At 41.5% G+C, this 23300-nt stretch overlaps 1 protein-coding gene across 3 annotated transcripts in view; it reads right to left on the bottom strand.

Moving 5' to 3' along the window:
- Positions 1 to 1637: 1637 nt before the first annotated feature.
- The window catches only part of LOC100469088 (transmembrane 9 superfamily member 2), a 69331-nt gene continuing 47668 nt past the window's right edge, over positions 1638 to 23300 (bottom strand). For all 3 annotated transcript variants that reach the window (XM_011225832.3, XM_034649390.1, XM_034649391.1), the window contains 5 exons: positions 22693 to 22852; positions 18781 to 18929; positions 17001 to 17112; positions 14270 to 14441; positions 1638 to 1847 (listed from right to left, as the gene is read on the bottom strand). In XM_011225832.3, the coding sequence (XP_011224134.1) occupies positions 1780 to 1847; positions 14270 to 14441; positions 17001 to 17112; positions 18781 to 18929; positions 22693 to 22852 (661 nt within the window). In that variant the 3' untranslated portion in view covers positions 1638 to 1779. The remainder of the gene's footprint in view (positions 1848 to 14269; positions 14442 to 17000; positions 17113 to 18780; positions 18930 to 22692; positions 22853 to 23300) is intronic.

Raw genomic sequence — 23300 nt, 5'->3', positions numbered from 1 at the left:
TGCTTAGTTCAAAGTATTTAGAGGAGAATGGAATTGGATCCGATGAATCTCAGAACAGCAGTTACTCCTCTCAGGCAGGGCGTAGGGCTCGGCCTGATTTTGAGGCTGAATGGGAGGAGGTGGAGAGGATCTGAAAATTCCACTGTCAGGAGACACTTTGACCTTCTAGAGCCACTCCCTCTCTCGCCAGTCTGCTCCTATTGGCCTGGGTTCTGAGCCTGATCCTTCAATAGAGACAAAGGCATCCTACTGGCTAGGGAATTACCTTCCTCCTTGAGGCAACCAGTCAACTTCCATTCACCTCCCCCCTCCTTCAGAACGCAACTCTCTGACCCCATCCGTCCCCATCCCAATCTCCCCTTCAAGAGCAACAGGGCTTCTTTGATCCCCACACACTCAAACAAGTACTCCTCAGCTTAAGGCAGGCTTTGAGAATGTTCATGAATTGAAGCTTGTGCATAAATAGTTTTCAAACATTTTCCTCCACAAGGAATATTTATCAATAAAATGTATCACAGAAAATATATGATTTTCATGACTGCTTTCCCAAAATTGCAAGCTTGGGGAATATTTGTCATATGAATTCCTGACATTTGGGGAGTTATGACACCTGACTATTGTTTAGTCAAAGCAAATAAATTCCAGCAAATTGGCTCTAAAGATTTTTCATCTACACACAGCTAAGTCAAACTTGAACATTCTCAGCCTCCAAAGGACAGCAAACAGAAAAAAGACAACAACCAGAAATGCGCAGATTTAATTAAGGTATAAAACAGCAGTACCTGGTATTTCATAAACTTTATATACTAAACCAAGGTGCAGGGCGCCTGGGTGGCTCAGCCCGTTAAATGCCTGCCTTCAGCTCAGGTCGTGATCGGGGTCCTGGAATGGAGCACCGCCTCAGGCCACCTGCTCAGTGGGGAGTCTGCTTCTCCCTCAAATAAATAAAAGCTTTAAAAAAAAAAAACAAAAACGATGTGCACTCTTAAAATGGTCATCCAGGGGCACATGGTTGGCCCAGTCAGTAGAGCAAGTGACTCTTGATCTCAGGGCTGTGAGTTTGTGCCCTATGTTGGACGTAGAGCTTCCTTAAAAAAGTAAATAAAATAGGGGCACCTGCGTGGCTCAGTCAGTTAAGCGCCGACTCTTGGTTTCAGCTCAGGTCCTGATCTCAGGGTCATGGGATCGAGCCCCATGTCGGGCTCCCTGCACAGTGCAGAGTCAGCTTAAGATTCCCTCTCCCTTTCCCTCTTCCCTGCTCTCTCTCTCTAAAATAAATAAGTCTCTCAAAAATAAATAAATACATAAAATAAAATGGTCATCCAAATACAAGGGTGGAATATAGTCTATACAATCCATTTAAGTTAGAAAAATTCACATTTTACCTAAGATTTAATTGACAATTGTTCTGATGCTGTAAACAAAATGAAGAAGGGAAAAAAAAAACAACAATTTCATCTGAAAAGCCCGTGTGCTCAGCTTTCATTTTGTAAAGAAATGTGCCTCCCTTGCTCTAATAGCTTTCAATTAAATCTTTTTATGGTATCTTTTCAGGACAGTCTGACTTAGAATAAACCTGTTTTCAAACCAACCTGTTTTTTCCACATAATCAGTATTTTGTGTCATACAAACTGAGGCCAGACAATGAGATTTTTGAGTGATACATATATTTAAAATGTGTCTAGGAAGCACATATATCTCCATAGATGTTCATAGAGATATAGATGTATATATTCAAAAGCAGCGGTGATGTGCCTGGAAGCCTCTGGGGGACACTCTTTAATTCACTTTCACCGCACCGTAGATTTTAGTAATAAACCAGAAACAGGAAAAAAAACCAATTGTTCCTGAAACAAAATGAAAAAGATCCTTGTTAACCAGACACTATAGCAAATCAAAGTAGCTTTCTCAAAAATGCAAAGCATGTCAGTTTTGAGGTGGACTACTGATTCTCTAAATCTCAAGACTCATACATTATCAAATAAAAAATCACCAGGCTCTCTTGCTGAGCAAAGAGGAGGAGCAGCAGGGCTGGAGGCAGCTGCCTGCAACAGGGTGTGAGAATCCATTTGATCGAACGCTGCGGGTCTCTAACCAAAGCAAAAAATAAAAAAATAAAAAAAATAAGTAGCTTAAGTTCTCTATTTCGAAAAGGATACAAAGAGGTCCAAGGCTAGTTTCTCATATAATAAACTTGGTATAACTTGATTCAATTTAGAAAATGTCAAGAACTATCATCACTGGATGTAACAAAAGTGCAATAATCTGTTATTTACTTGCACACTCAGGACATAAATTAGTTTTATAAATCAAAGTTTTGTCTTATTAAACGTGAGAAATATCCCATTTCTGGAGATTTATCCTAAAGAAATGGCCCCATAGGGGCGCCTGGGTGGCTCAGTGGGCTAAGCGTCTGCCTTCGGCTCAGGTCATGATCTCAGGGTCCTGGGATCGAGTCCTACATCAGGCTCCCTGCTCAGCAGAGTCTGCTTCTCCCTCTCCTTCTGCCCCCTGCTTGTGCTCTCTCTCTCTTTCAAATAAGTAAATAAAATCTTAAAAAAAAAAGAAATGACCCCATAGAAGAAAAATTACATGCAAAAGTGGTGTTCATAATACTATGATTAATAATATTGAAAAATTATAAACAAACCAAATGCCCCCCAATAGGTGACTTAGCTAAATGATGGACTAAGTGCTCAATGAAATCAGATAGTTATCAAAAATGACAAATTTAAAGACTATACAGCAGTGTGGGGTGATCTGTATAAAATGGTGTTAGGTAAGCCAGATCGTAACTCACCAGTGTGAACACTGTACATACTTAAACCTGTGGACAAGACAGAGGAGATCATGGGCCAAAGAAGATACCCTTATATGTAGGGTGATACAATTCTGGGCAAATTTTTCTTTAACATAGGATTTCGTTGATGTACATATTATAAAAACAATTCTCAGATGATATTACGGTTCAATGACTCAAAGAAAACTCTAATAGGAGTTTTCTTTTCCAGATCCTATAATCTAATGGGGCACCTCAAGACAATTCAGTCATCTAGGAAAACATGTTAATCACAGAAAGCTTTAGGCAGGGTTTGGTCCCTTTTTCTTTGCCAGCTTCCAAGCTCAGAGTAACTTCCCATCCAATATACCATCATGCCACTTCCCTCCCACCCTTCAAAGCTCCTTGTCAGGAGTCTGTGGTATAGTGATTAAGATCACGGGCTCTGGAGCGACATAAACCTACTCGTTGGTTACTAGCTGTCTGATCCTGGGCAAGTGACAATCTTGCCAAACCTCAGTTTTCTCAGCTGAAAAATGGGCATGATAATACCTATTCGCATTTTAAGCTTCCTTTTCTGAATCCAACAATTTCAAAGGTTCAGGAGATGACAATGTGTAGCTACTAACACCACATGTCTCTGAATCTAAGACATTCCTGACTTCAATTTGCTGCATTTTATCCCCATACGCTACGGAAATGTCTGTGAATTCTCAAACTTTTTGACGCAACTTACAATACGCAACTTGTCCCCTACCCGAAATACAAAGTTCCATCAACTCTCACACTGTTCTCATAGGCAGCTGAGCTAAGTCCTCTGAATTCTATCCCCACCCAACTAACGGGATTGACCTGAGAGAAAAAGATAAGGTACATTAGGGTGCCCGTCAGGGTACGCTCTTAAGAAATGAGAGCTAGCATTCATGTTCTGATTTGGGGCTTGAAAAATATAGCCACGTGGGGCTTATTTGACTACCGTAGTAGTCCTCAACATCGCCTGTACCCTGGAATCATCTAGGGAGATTTGACAACTACTATTGCCTGGATCACATCCCCCAGAGATTCTGATTTAATTGATCTGGGATGCAGCCTAAGTATCAAGATTTTTAAAATCTCCCCAGGTGATTCTAATACACAACCAGGGTTTCAGAACCTCTGCTCTAGCCTGCCTTTTTCCGTCCCTCCCCTCCTGTAAACAAACAGCGTTAACTATAAAGAGAGGTGGGGAAATTTCTCTTCTAAGGGCCACTGAACCACACAATTGAAAAGCAACTTAAAGGATCTGGAAAAATGGAAATTTTTTTTTTCTACGACCCAATTGCTTGTACTACAGTTTGCGGGTAGAAAAACAGACATGGGCCAGAAAGGAAGAGAATGGTCATTTTGGTGTCTTGGTCTAATTTTGCCTCAGGTCAGAGAAAATATGAAACCGATACTAGAAATGTCCTAGTTTCTTTCTAAGCTTCATAACCTTATATCATTAGGTCAGGGGATACAGGATCTTGATCAAGTCAAGCAGAGAAGCCCATATTTCCCCTTGTCCGGTCCCTAATTGCAATTCTGTAAGGTGAAGAACGCACAGCCTGACCCTGGGACTGCTCTCCAATACACATTTCTTCCGAGGCATTCTCAAAGTAGTCATTATAGAGGCACACTTGAAAAAGAAGAAGAAACTAGCCAAATAAAACATTTTGAAAGTCCACCATATTCCACTCCATATGAACAAACCTTGAAAGAGTCTTTCCACAGCCACTGTGGGGGCTATATTTCAATACACATTAATCTCAGAATTTGCAGCAGTGAGGAAGACATGCAGACAAAAGGTCTTCCTCAAGTTGGAAGGAAAGCCATTCCACAAAGGAATAAAGAAAAAGCTTGTTTGGAGAAAAGAGTCCTGGGGGCCTTGACTCCCTTCAGCCATGTTTCAGTATTCATGAAGCACTTTCTCTAGGCCCGGCCTTCGCTGGGTGGGTAATGAGAAGGACAGAACAGGGCTCTTGTAGGGAATGATCTCAGGTGATGGCCATCCTACACATCTCCGCTGACATAGACGTCACAGTCTCCTCATCTCTCATCTAGAAAACTCTCTTGGCTCACCTCTACTCTAGTCTCTCTCTCTCTCTCCAATCCATCCTGTACTTGGTCAGAGTGACTCTGAGCTTTCCAAAGCACAAATTTGATTGTCATGCCTCTACTTGCAAACCTTTAATAGCTCCCCATGGCAAAAGCACTCGAACCCCTGAGTGTATCAGAAACCTTTTAAGCGGTTAAAAATAAACATCAGCAAGGATTCTGAGTCAGGGCTTCGAGATGGGCCCTCGGCACCAGTTGTGTTGGTTTTCAATCATTCCCACAAATGAATGTGATGCATACCCGCGTTGGTGTCAGCTCACAAGGCCCCCCAGGACCACGCCCCAGCCTCCTTCGTTAGGACTTGTTCCTGCCGCCCCATGCCTTAAATTTCAAACTCCAGCAGCCCGAAATTACGTACAGATCTCCCCATCCCATGCCTTGCTCAGCCTGTCAATTCCACCTTCAAATTGTAAGACTCAGTCTTCCCTCAAGGAAGTGCTATCACTTCCTCCAGCAAAGCTCTTTCTGACCTCCTTTGCCCTCCCCATGCCTGCACTGGGCGCCCCAGTTCGCTGCTTTCATGAAGCCCTGAGCTTCATTTTTAGGCTCCTTGCTACAATGCGTGGAATGATCTGTTCAGAGGCCTTCTCTCTCCAGACTATAGCTGTGAGGCTGGGGGTTAAGGCTGATTCAGTTTTGTACCCCCGGTGCTGAGCACGTTGTGAGCAGATAACAAAGTTTAAACTGAACTGTTTGGATGAACTGCATAGCAATGTAAGCTCCACGAGGAGAGAAATCTTCGTCCCTTTAAATGAAGTTTTGTTCACGGCTAAAGCCCCGGCCTCTAGGGCTAGTGCCTGACACCCAGTAGGTATTTGAGATATACTTCTTGAATGAATGACAAGAATTTGGAGAGGGCATCACAGAGAAGGTCCTCTAAAGTTGAACTCAGAGCCGTTTGAGGATGGGAGAAGTACTGGGACATCAAGGGTGTATGATCAAAGAATTAAGGGAACATCGGGCTGTCTGGCTGGCTCAGTTGGAAGAGCACGCCACTCTTGATCTTGGGGTCATGAGTTCAAGCCCCATGTTGGGCATAGAGATTACTTAAAAATAAATAATAAACTGAAAATATTCTTTAAAACATTAAAAGAAAAAACAGAATTAAGGGAATATCAAAGAAAGCACATAGGAGAAAAAACAGCAAAAGTAGGTGAGAGCCAAAGAGTGAATGCCAAGGCAAGAAGTTGGGAGCCACTGAAGATACAGAAGCCAGAGAATAAGATGACCAAATTTGTATTTCATGACAATGACAACAATGATGATAATAATGATGAGGATGACATGTTGTTTACTAAATACTTACATGCCTGGCTCTGGGTTAAGTGCTTACATGTGCAATCAGATTGAGCCGAAGTCTCTGAGGTTAGTGCTAGGACTTTCCCCATTCTATAAGGAAACAGGCTCAGAGAGTCTCTTGACTTGCCTTACAACACCCAGACAATAAGCAATACAGCTGGGCCCCAAAGCCAATTCTGCCCGATTGTTGTAGGATAAGGAGATCAATTCGGGCTGAGGTGACCATGAACTAACTGCTTTGCGCAGAAAGACCTCAGAGACTGAGCAGCAGTTGGACAGGAAAAGCTTGGGTTGTAGGGAGTAGAAATCAATTCAGGTACGAGATGCCATAGAATGTCAATGACACAATACGAGGATGCCAAAGAATGCAGACTCTGCTTACCACCGCGAAAGGAACGCTTCCCTTCCTTTGAAATATTTCAGCATGACACTCTAAACTAGAAGAAGACGGCTAGCTACCGGAGGGCCCAGAGTTAGCGCAAGTGCGTAACTACTTGCACTGGGAAAAACAATGGGAGCCCCAGGTTTTCCATATCCTCAAGAATAGAGAGGACTCCATCCTGCTCATTCCTACAGCACCTGGCACGTAGATCCATACATGTAAATTGACATCAGAATGAGCTGGGCTTGAAGAAGTGAATGAAGTTAATTCCAGAGGAAAAACTGGAAGAATGTGCTTCCATTTTTTAAAGAAGGCTCAAAAGGGTATGGGAAAGACTTGAGATAACTCGTTTCCATCATCTATTCCCAAGGGCAATGTTGTGTTGTCTTAGATGTGCCAATCTTAGCTCTCCCAATTCAGAGCAGTCCACCTGATCAGAGGACCGCAGAGGAGATTCCTCAGGCATTCTCTGGTTGTTGGCTTGGCCTCAGCTCAAGGAAGGTGCCTCTCTCTTGAGGAGGACATGGAGAGTTGTAGGTAAGAGAATGAGCTTTGGAGTCAGAGCAACCTGGGTTCGACTGAATTGGACCTCCAACACTTACTAGCTGAGTGACCCCAACAAGTCACTTAATCTCTCTGGGTCTCAGTTTCCTCATCCATATAATGGGAGTAATATGACCTAACACCTCGTGATAACTAGACAATTAGGTGAAAATTAAGTGACATAAATGCATGCAAATAGTTGGCACATAGTCAACAAAAAACAGATCTATGTTTCTGTATTCCCTATTAATACATTGCCAAGCCCGTGGAAGCTTAAAAACTTTTTGTTGGTTGGTTAATGATTAGTATTAACATATCTTTATCCCCTTTTGATCTTTTGGCCTTTTAGAACTGAAATCTTTTAAGATTTTTTTTTAATTTATTCATTTGACAGCAAGAGGGCACAAGCAGGGGGAGCTGCAGGCAGAGGGAGAAGCAGGCTCCCCTCTGAGCAGGGAGCCCAAGGGGAAGGGGCTCGATCCCAGGACCCCGGGATCATGACCTGAGCCGAAGGCAGGCGCTTAACCGACTGAGCCACCCAGGTGCCCCAGAACTGAAATTTTTAATAAGGCAGAGACAAGTTGGCATAGTAAAACACAAAAGGCCCACTACAGCTAACATTTGCGTGTTGAGGTAATTGGACTTTTACTTCAGTGTATTTCATCACACTGTATGAGAACAGGGATTCTTCACTTTAATTTAGTGATAAAATATTATACAGTAGACATTCTCAAAACATACTGAGCTTCATTAGGGTTTTTAATGAATAAAAATATATTCAAAGCACAGACACTTAGTGAGAAAGCTACCAGAAAATCACTCTGCACTGGGATAATACTTCTTCTGGATATTAAAAGCTGCTGGTACCAAACTGGCTTCAATCACTGCACAATGATTGGTGATTCAGTCTCAGATTCTAAACATCATCTTGATTCTTGAGACAATCAAAACTGTATTTGGAAAATAGCATTAACTCCTACGTAAGAGTGAGGTTCAAAAATAGTTCACTCCAGACCAGACTTTCTTAACAGTGGCACGACTGACGTTTTGGGCCAGATAATTCTTTGTTGTAGAAGGCTGTTCTGCACATAGTAGGATGGTTAGCAGAATTCCTGGCCTCTACCCACTAGATATTTCTAGCACCCTTCCAGTCATGACAATTAAAAATGTCTCCGCATATTGCTAAATGTTCCCTAGGGAGCAAATTCACCCCTGGTTGAGAAACACTGGTCTAGAATAATAGACTGTGGCTGAATAATAGACCTTGGTTAAATACAAACATTTTTCATTGCTTGCTTAAAATATACATCATCGCATAAAAGATTTCATTTATCACCCAATAGCAATGCCAAGGTTTACCTTAGGCTATAAATGCCATTATTATAACACGACATAGCACTTCAGACTTTTAGAAAAGAAATCCTAGGTGTTAGATCTTAATTCTTGTGATTTTATGTCCTTCCTATCAAAATAAAACATTATTTCAATTCATTTTCTTAAGACTTTGACTCATTTGGGGCACCTGGTTGATTCAGTCAGTAGAGCTTGTGACTCTTGATGTTGGGGTTGTAAGTTTGAGCCCCATATTGGGTGTGGAGATTACTTAAAAATAAAATTTTTAAAAAAGACTTTAACTCAGAGTCTATAGACTCTCATGCTTCAAACTGAGGGCTTCAGAGGGGAGGGGGGTGGGGGAATGGGATAGACTGGTGATGGGTAGTAAGGAGGGCACGTATTGCATGGTGCGCTGGGTGTTATACGCAACTAATGAATCATCGAGCTTTACATCAAAAACCAGGGATGTACTGTACGGTGACTAACATAATATAATAAAAAACATTAAAAAAAGACTTTAACTCATTTGTTGATAACTAAAACAAAACTTGATGCAAATAGATAATCACTAACTATCCTCCAATCAATACCAAGTATCTGTAAGTGAACCATCAATGAGCATCCATTAGAAATCGGAGGAAAACAATCAAGGTAGAAAAGAGCATAGCTTACTCAGTAATGCACAGACTTAGTTTCTTTTTTTATCTAGATTAACCAGCTGATAAACTAGTTTTTTAAAACCAGTTAGGATTTGGGGCAAGGCACCCACACTTAACTGAAATTAATTTATCTTGGTCTATACATTACAAGGTTTCCGTCCTGGTACCCTTTGATGATATTGTTGATATATTGCGGCTTATCTTCCCTCGCTCTGTCCCTTGAATCCTATTTCAACATGTTGTTTACACATCTGTAAGTGTGCCACCAACTGAAAATTGGGTAGAGGAACACCAGCCACATGCACATCACTTCCTTTGGCTCAAAAAAAATGAGAGGAAGAAAACAATGGCATGCTACTTTAGCCATACTGTGTTAACAAAAAAGAAAACGACTTTTGGGGTTTTGTTTTGTTTTTTCAAAAATAATACTCAATGCCAGCCAAGGTTGTGGGGGAACCAATACACTGTGCTAATGGCAGAAAAGCATAAAGAACCATAAAAATAGGGGCGCCTGGGTGGCCCAGTCATTAAGCGTCTGCCTTTGACTCAGGTTATGATCCCAGCATTCTGGGATTGAGCCCCGCATCGGGCTCTCTGCTCAGTGGGAAGCCTGCTTCTCCCTCTCCCACTCACCCTGCTTGTGTTCCCTCTCTCGCTGCCTCTCTCTCTGTCAAATAAATAAATATAATCTTTTTTTAAAAAAAGAACCATAAAAATAGTCATGCTTTTTGACCCTGCTATCCCATTTCACCAACTGTCTTAAGAAAATAATTCAAAACAGAAAAAACAAGTTCAATAGGCAAGAAACAGTTAAGTAATCGTGGAAGGAGCCGAGATGCCCTTCAACAGATGACTGGATTAAGAAGCTGTGGTCCATATATACAATGGAATATTACTCAGCTATCAGAAAGAACGAATTCTCAACATTTGCTGCAACATGGATGGCACTGGAGGAGATAATGCTAAGTGAAATAAGTCAAGCAGAGAAAGACAATTATCATATGATTTCTCTCATCTATGGAACATAAGAACTAAGATGATCGGTAGGGGAAGAAAGGGATAAAGAAAGGGGGGGTAACCAGAAGGGGGAATGAAACATGAGAGACTATGGACTATGAGAAACAAACTGAGGGCCTCAGAGGGGAGGGGGGTGGGGGATTGGGATAGACCGGTGATGGGTAGTAAGGAGGGCATGTATTGCATGGTGCACTGGGTGTTATACGCAACTAATGAATCATTGAACTTTACATCGGAATCTGGGGATGTACTGTATGGTGACTAACATAATAAAAAATCATTAAAAAGAATAATAATAGGGGCGCCTGGGTGGCACAGCACTTAAGCGTCTGCCTTCGGCTCAGGGCGTGATCCCGGCGTTATGGGATCGATCCCCACATCAGGCTCCTCCGCTATGAGCCTGCTTCTTCCTCTCCCACTCCTCCTGCTTGTGTTCCCTCTCTCGCTGGCTGTCTCTATCTCTGTCGAATAAATAAATAAAATCTTAAAAAAAAAAGAATAAAAAAAATAAATAAAAGTGGACTAGGGTAATGGAGGTGAAAATAAAAAAAAGACTATGACTTTAAAAAAAAAGAAACAGTTAAGTAATCTGCTCGATAGATTAAGCAGCCTTATAAATGATAGATATAAAGGATTCATAATTGGGGCACCTGGCTGACTCAGTCAGAAGGGCGTGCGACTCTTGATCTCGGGGTCGCAAGTTTGAGCCCCATGTCAGGTATAGAGATTGCTTAAATAAATTTTTTAAAAAAATAAATAAAAATAAAGTATTTGTAGCAACATGGAAATATACTTAGTATATAAATAGAGAGTCTTCCCTACAGTCACAATACTCAATATTGAAAGAAGACAGCTGTGAAGTCTTATCCTTCTGCTGCGATGACACAGGGAATCCAAACACCAAAGACATTGTGGAGACCACGAGGAAGAGCTTGGGACGAATGCATATTCATTCTAAATGAGTGTGAAACTCCTCGGCATTTTTAACATGAGTGGATATTGCTGATTTTCAAGTCGCCGTTTTAAAAAAAAAACCCTCTCAGAAGCATTTGTCTACAGCAAGAAAGAGTAATCAGCAATTAATAACTGTACTTTTGTGTACATCCATATTCTCAAGACTAATGATTTAATTAAGGATGTCTTCCTCAAAAGTGAAACAATGTGAACATAAGCAATAAGCCTTGCTTCCTGCTGTGAGCCTCAAAATATAATGATGATGAAAAAATAAAAGTAACTCAACAGAAAAAAATATATAATGATGAAATATAAAGGGATGCCATTTAAGGCTCTATAAGCAGACAGGGCTTCTTAAAGAACAGTTCTAGGAAATAGATACCAAAAACACAGTTCATAGGATGCCCAGGTGGCTCAGTAGGTTGAGTGTTCAGCTCTTGATTTTGGCTCAGGTCATCATCTCGGGGTTGTGGGATCGATTCCCACCCCCATCCCATCAGGCTCTGCACTCAGCGGGGAGTCTGCTTCTCCCTTTGCCCCCCCGCCCCTCCCCTCCATGCCTGGTGTCTCTAAAATAAATACATACATCGAAGACGGAAAGAAATTAAAATGAGTCAGTCTTGGGGAAAGGAAGCACTACACTCACTGGAGTTGGCGTGTTGAGTTGGCAGTGCCAGTGGGCATGCAAATGTTCAGAACCTAACTGCACAGAATTTACAGCTTGGGGTACAGACTTAGGAGCTGCCAGCATTGCGGAGGTAGACAAAGCCATGGGACTGAATGAGCTCTGAAAGGGAGAGGGCACAAAGAGGGGACTGAAATGCTGAAGACCAAACCCTGTATAAAGGCTGGAGGTAGGTGACAGGAAGAGGGAGGCAAAAGAAGGCCCAGAGCAGTACAAGGAGAACAAGGAGAATGATGCAAATCACACTGAGAGGGTTTCACGGGATAAGTGTTGAGTAGTTAGCTGCGGAAGCCAAGAAGGGTGAAGGCTAGGGAAAGGCTATTAGATCTGCAAAGGGATCACTGGGACCTTTCAAGAGTCAGTATTCAGGGGCACCTGGGTGGCTCAGTCAGTTAAGTGTCTGCCTTCGGCTCAGGTCATGATCCTGGGGTCCTGGAACTGAGCCCTGCGTTGGGTTCCTTGCGCAGCGGGGAGCCTGCTTCTCCTTCTCCCTCTGCTGCTCCCCTGCTGCTTGTGTTCTCTCTCTCTCTCAAATAAATAAATAAAATAAATAAAATCTTTTTTAAAAAAGCAATCCTAGTATTAAAAAAAAAGAGTCAGTATTCAGTGGAGTGTGACAGAAGAGACGACAAGTGGTGGAGCGAACCAATGGGAGAAGATTTCTGTCAGCAGTGTGACCATTCAGCATTTCATCTACCTTCTGAAAGAAGCTGTTGTCATACAAGACGCCCAGAAAACAGCAACCTGAGTCAAAATACTAGGTATTAAAGAAAACAGAAGCCTGAAATTACTGTGTGAGACACATCCAGCTGCACATCACCCAAATATAAAAGCCAGTCAGTCACTGGGGGAGAAATCCAAAACAAAAGACATGAGGGGTATAGACAACGTCTACACACAGCAACATGGAGGAACCTCACCAACAACACCGAGGAAAAGAAAGCAGACGTAAAAGAGTACATCCTGTAGGATTCCATTTATGCACAATTCAAAAACAGGCCAAACTAATCCACGAGGCTAGGAGTCAGGGGAATGGCTGCCTTTGGGGAAGGGGAGTGGAGAGAAGTGGCTTCCAGGGCGCTGATCATGTACCATTCATTGACACCGGCACTAGTTTCAAAAGTGGGCTCACTTTGCGATAACTCATCAAGCTGTACGTGTATGTTGCGTGCACTTCTCTGTATACATACATCAAATACAAAGTTAGAGAAACTGCAAAACACATGAGGAGCCTGGTTAGACTAGAATGGTGAGACGTTCTCAGGCCTTCAGTTTTAAATAGAACGTCTGGTGGCTGAGACCTGAGAGGAATCCTGCATAGTCTTCTGTGTCCTGGGGGGATGAGACTGGCACGTCATGGGTAATACAATATTAAACAAGGAGTCACCACCAAGATGCCTTGGTTTCTCAGGTAACACACTTGTCTTAAGGCTTTGATTTCTTTTTCTTTTTTTTTTTTATTATTTATTCGACAGAGATAGAGACAGCCAGTGAGAGAGGGAACACAAGCAGGGGGAGTGGGAGAGGAAGAAGCAGGCTCATAGCAGAGGAGCCTGATGTGGGGCTCGATCCCATAACGCCGGGATCACGCCCTGAGCCAAAGGCAGACGCTCAACCGCTGTGCCACGCAGGCGCCCCTAAGGCTTTGATTTCTGACAAATTCCCACAGTTGCTTTTTACCTATCTGTTGAACCTGAGAGTTAAAATCAGAGACAATACTTGAAATTTGTCCAAGTGACCTGCATAAGTCATACAACTTGAGTGAAAACCAGAACTTAAAAGTGAGGCAGGTAGAGGGGTGCCTGGCTGGCTCAGCTGGTAGAGCATAGGACTCTTGATCTCAGGGTTGCAAGTTCGAGCTTCATGTTGGGTGTGGAGATGACTTAAAAATAAAATCTTAAAAAAAAATTGAGGCAGGTAGAATGGAACGCTGTCTTGCTCGTCCTGCTCTCCAACTTCTAAGCTCTCCAACTTCATTATTTCTCTAACTGGATCATTTTATAAAGCACTCCATTTTGCCACCGGCTTTAAGCAGTAATCTAAACAAGAGTTGCCATCACATCTTGAACCGAAATAACAACCCCAAATGAGTAATCCTGAGAAATATACATCTTGTCCCTCGCATCTAATTGCTTATATGACTACACATTTACTTAATCTATTTTTGCTAATTTAAAAGTTATTCAAGCCAGTTAATGTTTATGCTTGGAGGCTATTCAAAGGTGATTACACATAACCCTTTCTGTGCTTTGGAACACGTCCCTACTGTTTAAAAACATTCACAAGGGACAACCTTGAAGCTAAGTACATAAGGTCCCTCCAGTTCCCCAGGCTTTGCAATCTTGTAGCCCCAAAGCATAAAAATAACACGACGACTTTGTTCCTTATTCCTTCCATTAATTGTTAATTGATGCTTATTACATTATGGCTATCTCCAAGTCTCTTCATAGAGTCTGAAATGCATGAAGTAATTCTGTGGTTACCTGTAAAGAGGAAGAAAATCAAGACTAGGACCATCGTGTACCCAAAGTATAAAATGCTGCTTGCAATGCCCGTGATTTGAAGTTTGATAAAGAAGTAATAAACTGCATATATGAAAAGGTAGACAGCTGTAAAACCGCTGGTTAAAAAGGCTCTCCACCACCAATGATAGTCCTGAAAAAAGAAACAGAAAAAAACTTTTTAGGTGAAATCTAACTATTGTCATAAAATAGGCTCCGTTAGATTATGTAGTAAAAGAAATAAAAGGGGAAGTTTTTATAAGAAATTCAATGTGGGGGGCACCTCGGTGGCTCAGTGGGTTAAGCATCTGCCTTTGGCTCAGGTCAAGATCCCGGGGTCCTGGGATCGAGTCCTGCATCGGACTCCTTACGCAGCGGGGAGCCTGCTTCTCCCTCTGCCTGCTGCTCCCCCTGCTTACGCGTTCTCTATCAAATAAATTAATTGATTTTTTAAAATCTTTAAAAAAGAAAGAAATTCAGTGTGGTATACAGTGTCTCACTAATGTGCGTCTGCTTGGGGTGCCTCAACATGTCTAAAGTCTTTTGTTTCCAGGGAGACCACATGTGCCCTCAGGGTCTGCACTTGTAATGCACGCGTCCTTTCTATCAGGAGCTGCCTCAGCCTTGGAAGGCTTTCCGGTCAGCTTCAATTTACTGGCTAGAGCTGCCTCAGGCTACGCAGGAAAAGGTTAGTATAGAAACTTCAGCTAGAGCTTTATGGCGGATGCGATTTGTTTTACCCAGCTGAATTCGGGACCCACAGAGGCATGACCGAGGTCAATATGCAGGTTTTGCGTACTCTGCGGGCTCCTGCTGATGCTAATTTTCCTGTAGGGGCACCTGGCTGGCTCAATGCGTAAAGCATGCGACTCTTGATCTCAAGGTTGAGTTCAAGCCCCACATTGGGAGTGGAGCCTACTTAAAAAAAAATTAAAAGGACAGGGCACTTGGGTGGCTCAGTTGGTTAAGCGTCTGCCTTCAGCTCAGGTCATGATCCCAAGGTCCTGGGATCAAACCCCGCATCGGGCTCAGTGGGGAGTCTGCTTCTCCCTCTTCCCCCTGCTCATGCTCTAACTATCTCTCTCTGTCTCAAATAAATAAATTTTTTTTAATTTAAAAAAAAAAAGAAAAAAATTGTACTGTAAAGGCACTGTGATCAAGGGTCAAGGGGACCTACAGCGCAGAAAAGAGTTAACATAGCAGGTCTGAAGTTACTATCTTTAGAAGGGCCTGCTTGCAAGGCTGGCCCTTGGCTTACATCTGGGAATTTGGCATTTAATCATCCCTGACTGATAAGGCTGGTTTGCTATACCTAGACTGTACAAACAACATGATTTATGATGAGCACTTGCTTTCCTTTTGGGAGTCTGGAATTTTTGTAGTTGCTAGGCAGAGCGTGCCTATGCGGCTAGCTCCTAATGAAAACCTTGAATGCGGAGTCTCTAACGGGCTTCCCTGAGCACAAACATTGCACATCTATTACTCTCTTTTTTTACTGCTGGAGAAAGGAGCACAGTTGATATATCCTCCCGTGGAGAAGAGAAAGCATAGGAAGACTGTACATGGATATCTCCGGGCTCCACCTCTGTCTTTACCCCTTGCTGATCCTGTCGTGTATCCTTTGGCTGTAACAGGCCCTAGCCATGCATACATCTATATGCGGAGTCCCATGAGTCCTTCCGGTTAACTGCCAAATGTGTGGGTGGTCTTGGGAGTCTCAAAAACATTTCTTTTTTTTTTCCTTAAGTAGGCTCCACACTGGGTGTGGAACTCATGACCCTGAGATCAAGACCTGAGCTGAGGGGCGCCTGGGTGGCACAGCAGTTAAGCATCTGCCTTCGGCTCAGGGCGTGATCCCGGTGTTATGGGATCGAGCCCCCACATCAGGCTCCTCTGCTGAGAGCCTGCTTCTTCCTCTCCCACTCCCTGCTTGTGTTCCCTCTCTCGCTGGCTGTCTCTATCTCTGTCGAATAAATAAATAAAATCTTAAAAAAAAAAGTATAAAAAAAAAAAAGACCTGAGCTGAGATCAAGAGTTGGACACTTAATGACGAGCCACCCAGGCGCCCATCTAAGAAATAGAAATATACACATCATATGCCCATGAAAATGCTCTCAGACATCATGTATATGATAACCATTCCCTGAACTCTCTATTGTCACATTTAGAGAGTCATTCTTAACTACCAAAACAAGAAGGATGGAGGTTATTTACGAAAATAATGTTCACTACCACCTTAATTATCCAGAATGACATCAGAAAAAAAAAAGGGGGTGGAGTGGGGTAAACAGAACTATTTATGTCCATGGTAACCAAAACGCAATGAAATGAAAATAAGAGAAAGGGCCTTTAGCAGCAATCTCAAACCCATAAAACACAATGCTGGCCTAAGCAGCAAAAATTTTAATTGTTAAAAAAAAAACCACCATTGAACCAGATCTTTTATATGTCTAAATATCAAATCAGTTCCCTATATTTTTCTATGTTAACTGAATAGTATGCAGCAATTATAGTAACTAGCCAGAGAAAAATTGCTTTCTGTTTAAATCTTCCATCAAAGTCGCATTAACTTGATAGCTCCATCAAAATCAAAATGTGTCATCAGGAAACCATGTAGTTAACAGTTGTTTCAATTCCTTTCCCAACACAGGCTTCTAATTCCAATAACACAAGTTCAGGAAGCAGAAGATACATTCATTTCTTAGGTCTTTACCTCAGCGCACAAATGGAAATAACACAGCAAAACTGTAGCTTCTGAACAGGTAATCAGGAGAATTATAAAGACCAAGAAAAGGAAACCAAACATGAAGTACATCTGATGAGACCTGAAAATAAAAATGACAGCTTTAAAATTAACTTCACAGTACACAGAAAGCCCAATCCAAATCCATGCAAGAGATGGCCACACTTCTCGACCCTTAGCAATTCATTGCAAATCTTTCTCTCTCCATCCAGTATCCAAGCCATATTCCCTGACCTGTGTGGCTTCTGAGTTCCGCGCGATCTTGTCCAGGGCGAATCCGTGTGGCTACTTACCCATAATTCTCTGCTCACGTCGTTCAGTATTCACTTGAGACCCATCAGTATCTGTCATTTTCTTTCTGCACATTTTAAACCATGCTTTCTTTTTAGTGACAGAAGGTTGTAAGTGCCATAAATACCAGCAACTACGTTATATAACAGAAAGCCACAGAATCAAATACCACTTTGCCTTTGAAGCTCTATTGACAAGGAGCCTCCCGCAATAGGTCTTGATAGGACCGCACACATAATTCTATCAAAATACTTTCAGACATGCATCTCCTTAAAGCTCTGTGTGCGCATTGCATTTCTGCCAGACTTGGGAGGAACAAAGTCATTCCTTTCATTATTACAGAGCCGAGCTGACTAAATTGGGATGAGCAATTTTAAAAGCCTCCTGAAGAAAAGAAACCGAGGGAACCGATCGATACCCCATTTTAACATCTCCTGCGGAATGCATACCGGGGCACGGGGGCGAGGGACGGGGCTTGGGGAGAATCATCTCTATGGATAATGAACATATACAAAATTGCATCCCGCAAGCACACTCTGTTTCACTGATATAAAACTTGTCTGAAGACTCTTCTAGTTTTCACTTCAAAATTCTTTTCCCATCAAAAACATCTGGAAAATGCAGTTCCCATAATCTATTTTGCAGCAGGTTAAATATTTAGTTGCTGACGAGGTAATGGATTTTATTGCTTATCTCTTAAACAAATTTGGCGCAATCCTGTTTAAAAGGTGAGCAATTAATGTGCATGATGAAGCCTAACTTTTGAGGACTTGAAGGCTGAAGCTGTCACCCTTGCATCAGAGAGCAGGGGTTCTTCCTTTACATAGCAGAATTCTTACATCACGACAGATTCAAAGTAGCAAATAGAAAGAGGAACGCTGCAAGGAGCAGGCATCCTGACATCAGAGCTAACAGAGGACAGACGGGAAAGCAGAAAAATATTACTTACAGCTCAGTACAGAGGAAGACCCAGAGTCAGTGGTCTTCAAAGTATTTTTAGCAGAGGAACTCTGAAATCTTGCGTGGAAGGTCAGTACGGAAAAGACATACACATCAGGGCCGCCTCTTCCCATCTTTAGGCGCCTCCTTCCAAGGGACACCCCTGCCCCACCCCCTGCAAAGGCTCAGAGAAGTACAGTGTGAGCCAACTTTCTAAGTCATCTGGAAAGGCTTAAAAAGAGGTTATTACTTTTTAAAAAGGGAACACGCATAGATATTTCCATCAAAAAGTGTCTTTAAAAACTTGTGAATTAAGTCTCAGTTCCCTAGGAAATTCCGCCCCCACCCCCACCGTCAGATCGCCGTTTCCTGGATAAAAAAAGCGTGCAGAGGGGCGGGAGGGGGGGCGGAGAGGGGGGAATGAAGTTTTCCATACCAGAATTCAACCTCCTTGAAATATAGGAAAACTAATTGATCAACAATTAAGATTTTTTTGAAATTATGAAGATACAATACTCACCAAATACTATTCAGAATAAAAAAGAGTTGAATGAAAATACAGCCAAAAGGTAAAACGCCACCGATTATGATGCCAAAAAATGGTTTGGTAAAGAAACTCTGCTGAGGAATATGACGGGGAATCCGGTTTGTGTCAACTGGACACTTACACTGCTCAAAAAGAAATCAAGTGAAAGTCACAATGACATGAAATTGAAGTGAATTTATATACATATAATCACAACACAGAATCCTGACTCATAACACAGAAGCCTGAATCGGAATGGGACTTGGAACACTTCCAAGAGCAGTCATGTGGGCAGAGGCTAGACCAACACTGTGGGATAGAAATATTATGCAAGCCATATAGGCAATTTTAAACCTTTTAGAAGCTGCATTTTAAAAAGTGAAAAGAAATACACAACATCAGGACACCTGGGTGGCTCAGTCACTTAAGTGTCTGCCTTTGGCTCAGGTTATGATCCCAGAGGCCCCGCATCGGGGCTCCCTGCCCAGTGGAGAGCCTACTTCTCTCTCCCTCTCCCTTTGTCCACCCCCCCCCCAGCTCATGCTCTCTCTCGCTCTATCAAAAAAATAAATTAAAAAAATTTTAAAAAGAAATAGGCAGAATCAATTTATAAACACATTTCATTCGATCTAACATGTCCAAATATTATCAGTTAAATTTTTCATCAACATAAAAAGTACTAAATAGATGTTTCATATTTTGTTGTTGTTGTTGTTACGTTTGAAATTCACTGTGTATTTTACACTTCCTTACACCACTTACCAGTTTGGAACCAGCCACATTTCAAGCACTCAAAAGGCATGTGTGGCTGGTGACCACCATACTAGAGAGCACACAGCTAGATAATAAGGATGTTTATCCATTCATATCAGTTTCAAGGGAGAGATTAGATAAGATTTAGTGCTGATTATTCCAATATGAAGTAATCAATGACAAAAAGTCCTCTCAGAATGTGTAGAAAACCTGAAAGACTCCACCAAAAAACTGATAGAACTAATACATGAATTCAGCAAAGTTGCAGGATATAAAATCAATGTACAGAAATCAGTTGCATTTCTATACACCCATAATGAAGCAGCAAAAAAGAGATCAAGGAATCCATTCCTTTTATAATTGCACCAAAAACAATGAGATACCTAGGAATAAACTTAACCAAAGAGGTAAAAGATCTTTACTCTGAAAACTATAGATCACTTATGAAAGAAATTGAAGAGGACACAAATGGAAAAACGTTCCATGCTCGTGGATTGGAAGAATATTGTTAAAATGTCTATACTACCCAAAGCAATCTACACTATCAAATGCAATCGCTAATCAAAAATGCAATCCCTATCAAAATACCACCAGCATTTTTCACAGAGCTAGAACAAACAATCCTAAAATTTGTATGGAACCACAAACGTCCCCGAATAGCCAAAGCAATTCTGAAAAAGAAAAGCAAAGCTGGAGGCATCATGATTCCAGACTTCAAGCTCTATTACAAAGCTGTAGTCATCAAGACAGTGTGGCACTGGCACAAAAGCAGACACATAGATCAGTGGAACAGAGTAGAGAACCCAGAAATAGCCCCTCAACTCTATGGTCAACTAATCCTCAACAAAGCAGGAAAGAATGTCCAATGGAAAAAAAGACAGTCTCTTCAACAAATGGTGTTGGGAAGACTGGACAGCCACATGCAAAAGAATGAACCTGGACCGCTTTCTAACACCATACACAAAAATAAATTCAAAATGAGTGAAAGACCTAAATGTGAGACAGGAAACCATCAAATCCTAGAAGAGAACACAGGCAGCAACCTCTTTGCTCAGTCATAGCAACTTCTTACTAGATATGTTGCTGGAGGCAAGGGAAACAAAAGCAAAAATAAACTATTGAGACTTCATCAAGATAAAAAGCTTCTGCACGGCAAGGGAAGCAACAAAACTAAAAGGCAGCCTGCAGAATGGCAGAAGACATTTGCAAACGACATAGCTAATAAAGGGCTAGTATCCAAAATCTATACAGTTTGTCAAACTTAACACCCAAAAAATAATCCAATTAAGAAATGGGCAGAATGGGGCGCCTGGGTGGCACAGTGGTTAAGCGTCTGCCTTCGGCTCAGGGCGTGATCCCGGCATTATGGGATCGAGCCCCACATCAGGCTCCTCTGCTATGAGCCTGCTTCTTCCTCTCCCACTCCCCCTGCTTGTGTTCCCTCTCTCGCTGGCTGTCTCTATCTCTGTCGAATAAATAAATAAAATCTTAGAAAGAAAGAAAGAAAAAGAAAGAAAGAAAGAAAAAGAAAGAAAGAGAAAGAAAGAAAGAAAGAAAGAAAGAAAGAAAGAAAGAAAGAGAAAGAAAGAAAGAAAGAAAGAAAGAAAGAAAGAAAGAAAGAAAGAGGCAGAAGACATGAACAGACATTTTTCCAAAAAAGACATCCAGATGGCTAACAGACACATGAAAAGACGCTCAACATCACTCATCATCAGGGAAATACAAATCAAAACCACAATGAGATACCACCTCACGCTGGTCAGAATGGCTAAAATTAACAACACAGGAAACAGCAGATATTGGTGAGGATGCGGAGAGAGGGGAACCTTCTTGCACTGTTGGTGGGAATGCAAACTGGTGCAGTCACTCTGGAAAACAGTATGGAGGTTCCCCGAAAAGTTAAAAATGGAACTACCCTACGACCCAGCAACTGCACTACTAGATATTTACTGAAAGGATATAAAAATACAGATTCAAAGGGGTACATGCACCACAATGTTCATAGCAGCAATGTCCACAATAGCCAAAATATGGAAAGAGCCCAGATGTCCATCAACAGATGAATGGATAAAGAGGATGTCGTATATGTGTGTATATAGATAGATAGTAGTAGTAGTTAGTTACAGATGTGGTATGTATATATACACATATATATAGATGTGGTATACACACACACACACACATAACAAAATATTGCTCAGCCATCAAAAAGAATGAAATCTTGACATGTGCAACCACGTGGATGGAACTAGAAGGTATTATGATAAGCAAAATAAGTCAGTCAGAGAAGGACAAATACCATATGATCTCAATCATATGTGGAATTTAAGAGACAAAACAGATGAACATAGGGGAAGGGGAAAAAAAAGAGAGGGAAGCAAACCGTGAGACTCAACGATAGAGAACAAACTGAGGGTTGATGGAGGGAGTTGGGTGGGGATGGGCTAGATGGGGGAAGGGGAGTAAGGAGGCACTTGTGATGAGCACTGGGTGTTGTATGTAAGTGATGAATCACTAAATTCTACTCCTGAAACCAATATTAAACTACAAGTTAACTAACTAGAATTTAAATAAAATTTTGGGAAAAAAAGAATTTCTTTTAAAATGTGTCAGTACTTCTCAGACATTTTTCTGTTTTCTGCTCTGTGTGGAACCCTTAACTCCTGTTTTGTCTTATCTAATTTCTCTCCTGCAAACTCACACTGTATCTTTATACAATCTTTTTGCAGTGTGGCCTCATTTAGTCTTTTTGATATCCTGCTCCTTTACCCTATGCATGGAATAAGCTAACTTCAGATCTATAAACTGAACAGCTATATTTTTCAGACTGTATCTTTTCTTTCTTCCCCCACTGTATAATCTTATTACTTTTCTTTGTTAAAGTCAGCCTTCCGACAATATGTCCCTTTAATTTCACCCAACAGAGATAGACAGAAATATAAACAACCTATAAAGTGGGAAGTACATTAAATAGTGTCTTTTGAAGTATTACTGTGTTTCATTTAAAAAAATTTTAAATCTTTTATTCCAAAATGATTATTCTTTGTAGTTTTCACCAATGGTATATTTCACATTCCATGTATAATAATATACGCGTTGAGGTATTATTTTAGACATCAGTCAATGGCCAAAAGCAGAATTTTACAAATTTACCTTTTTCTTGCTTCCAAAGTATGCACCCAAAAATGTTAATGGTACTGAAATTCCAAACCACATCACGAGGATACCTAATAAGGTACCAAAGGAGATGGCAGCTGATGACCCTTCCACCCAAAGAATCAGGTTTATAAAGAAGAAGTCGACAAAGACGACACTAGGGAGAAAAAAAAGTCATCAGTAAATAATACGCTTTCAGGAAAATGTTATAATCATACTTGATGTGAATGTCAGAACATCCTTTTGGTGGGAAGGATATAAGAAATGACAAGGCTAAACCCTAGAAGAATATTAAGTCTCCCTGTGGAAACCCAGCCATTGAGCTGGGGCTTAAACCCCATACTACATAATAAGGCAGCACTTTATTATAAGACATCATTTCCACATCCTACTCATCTTTGCATCTCCAGAATCTAGCAGAAAAAAAGTAAGGTGTGGAGTGATATACCATGGAAAAACTCAATGTGCAATACAGCAAACACAATTAAGAACATGCATATACTACAAACAGATTTTAGAAACCCAGACTGAAAGGGGCTGTGAGCCTCAAGTCAACCAAGTGCTCGCTTCAAACAAGAGCTTTAAATCAGCCACTCAAAATCAAC

Source organism: Ailuropoda melanoleuca, chromosome X, assembly GCF_002007445.2.
Source record: "Ailuropoda melanoleuca isolate Jingjing chromosome X, ASM200744v2, whole genome shotgun sequence".
Taxonomy (NCBI): Eukaryota; Metazoa; Chordata; class Mammalia; order Carnivora; family Ursidae; genus Ailuropoda; species Ailuropoda melanoleuca.
This window is presented reverse-complemented; position numbering and strand designations above follow the sequence as displayed.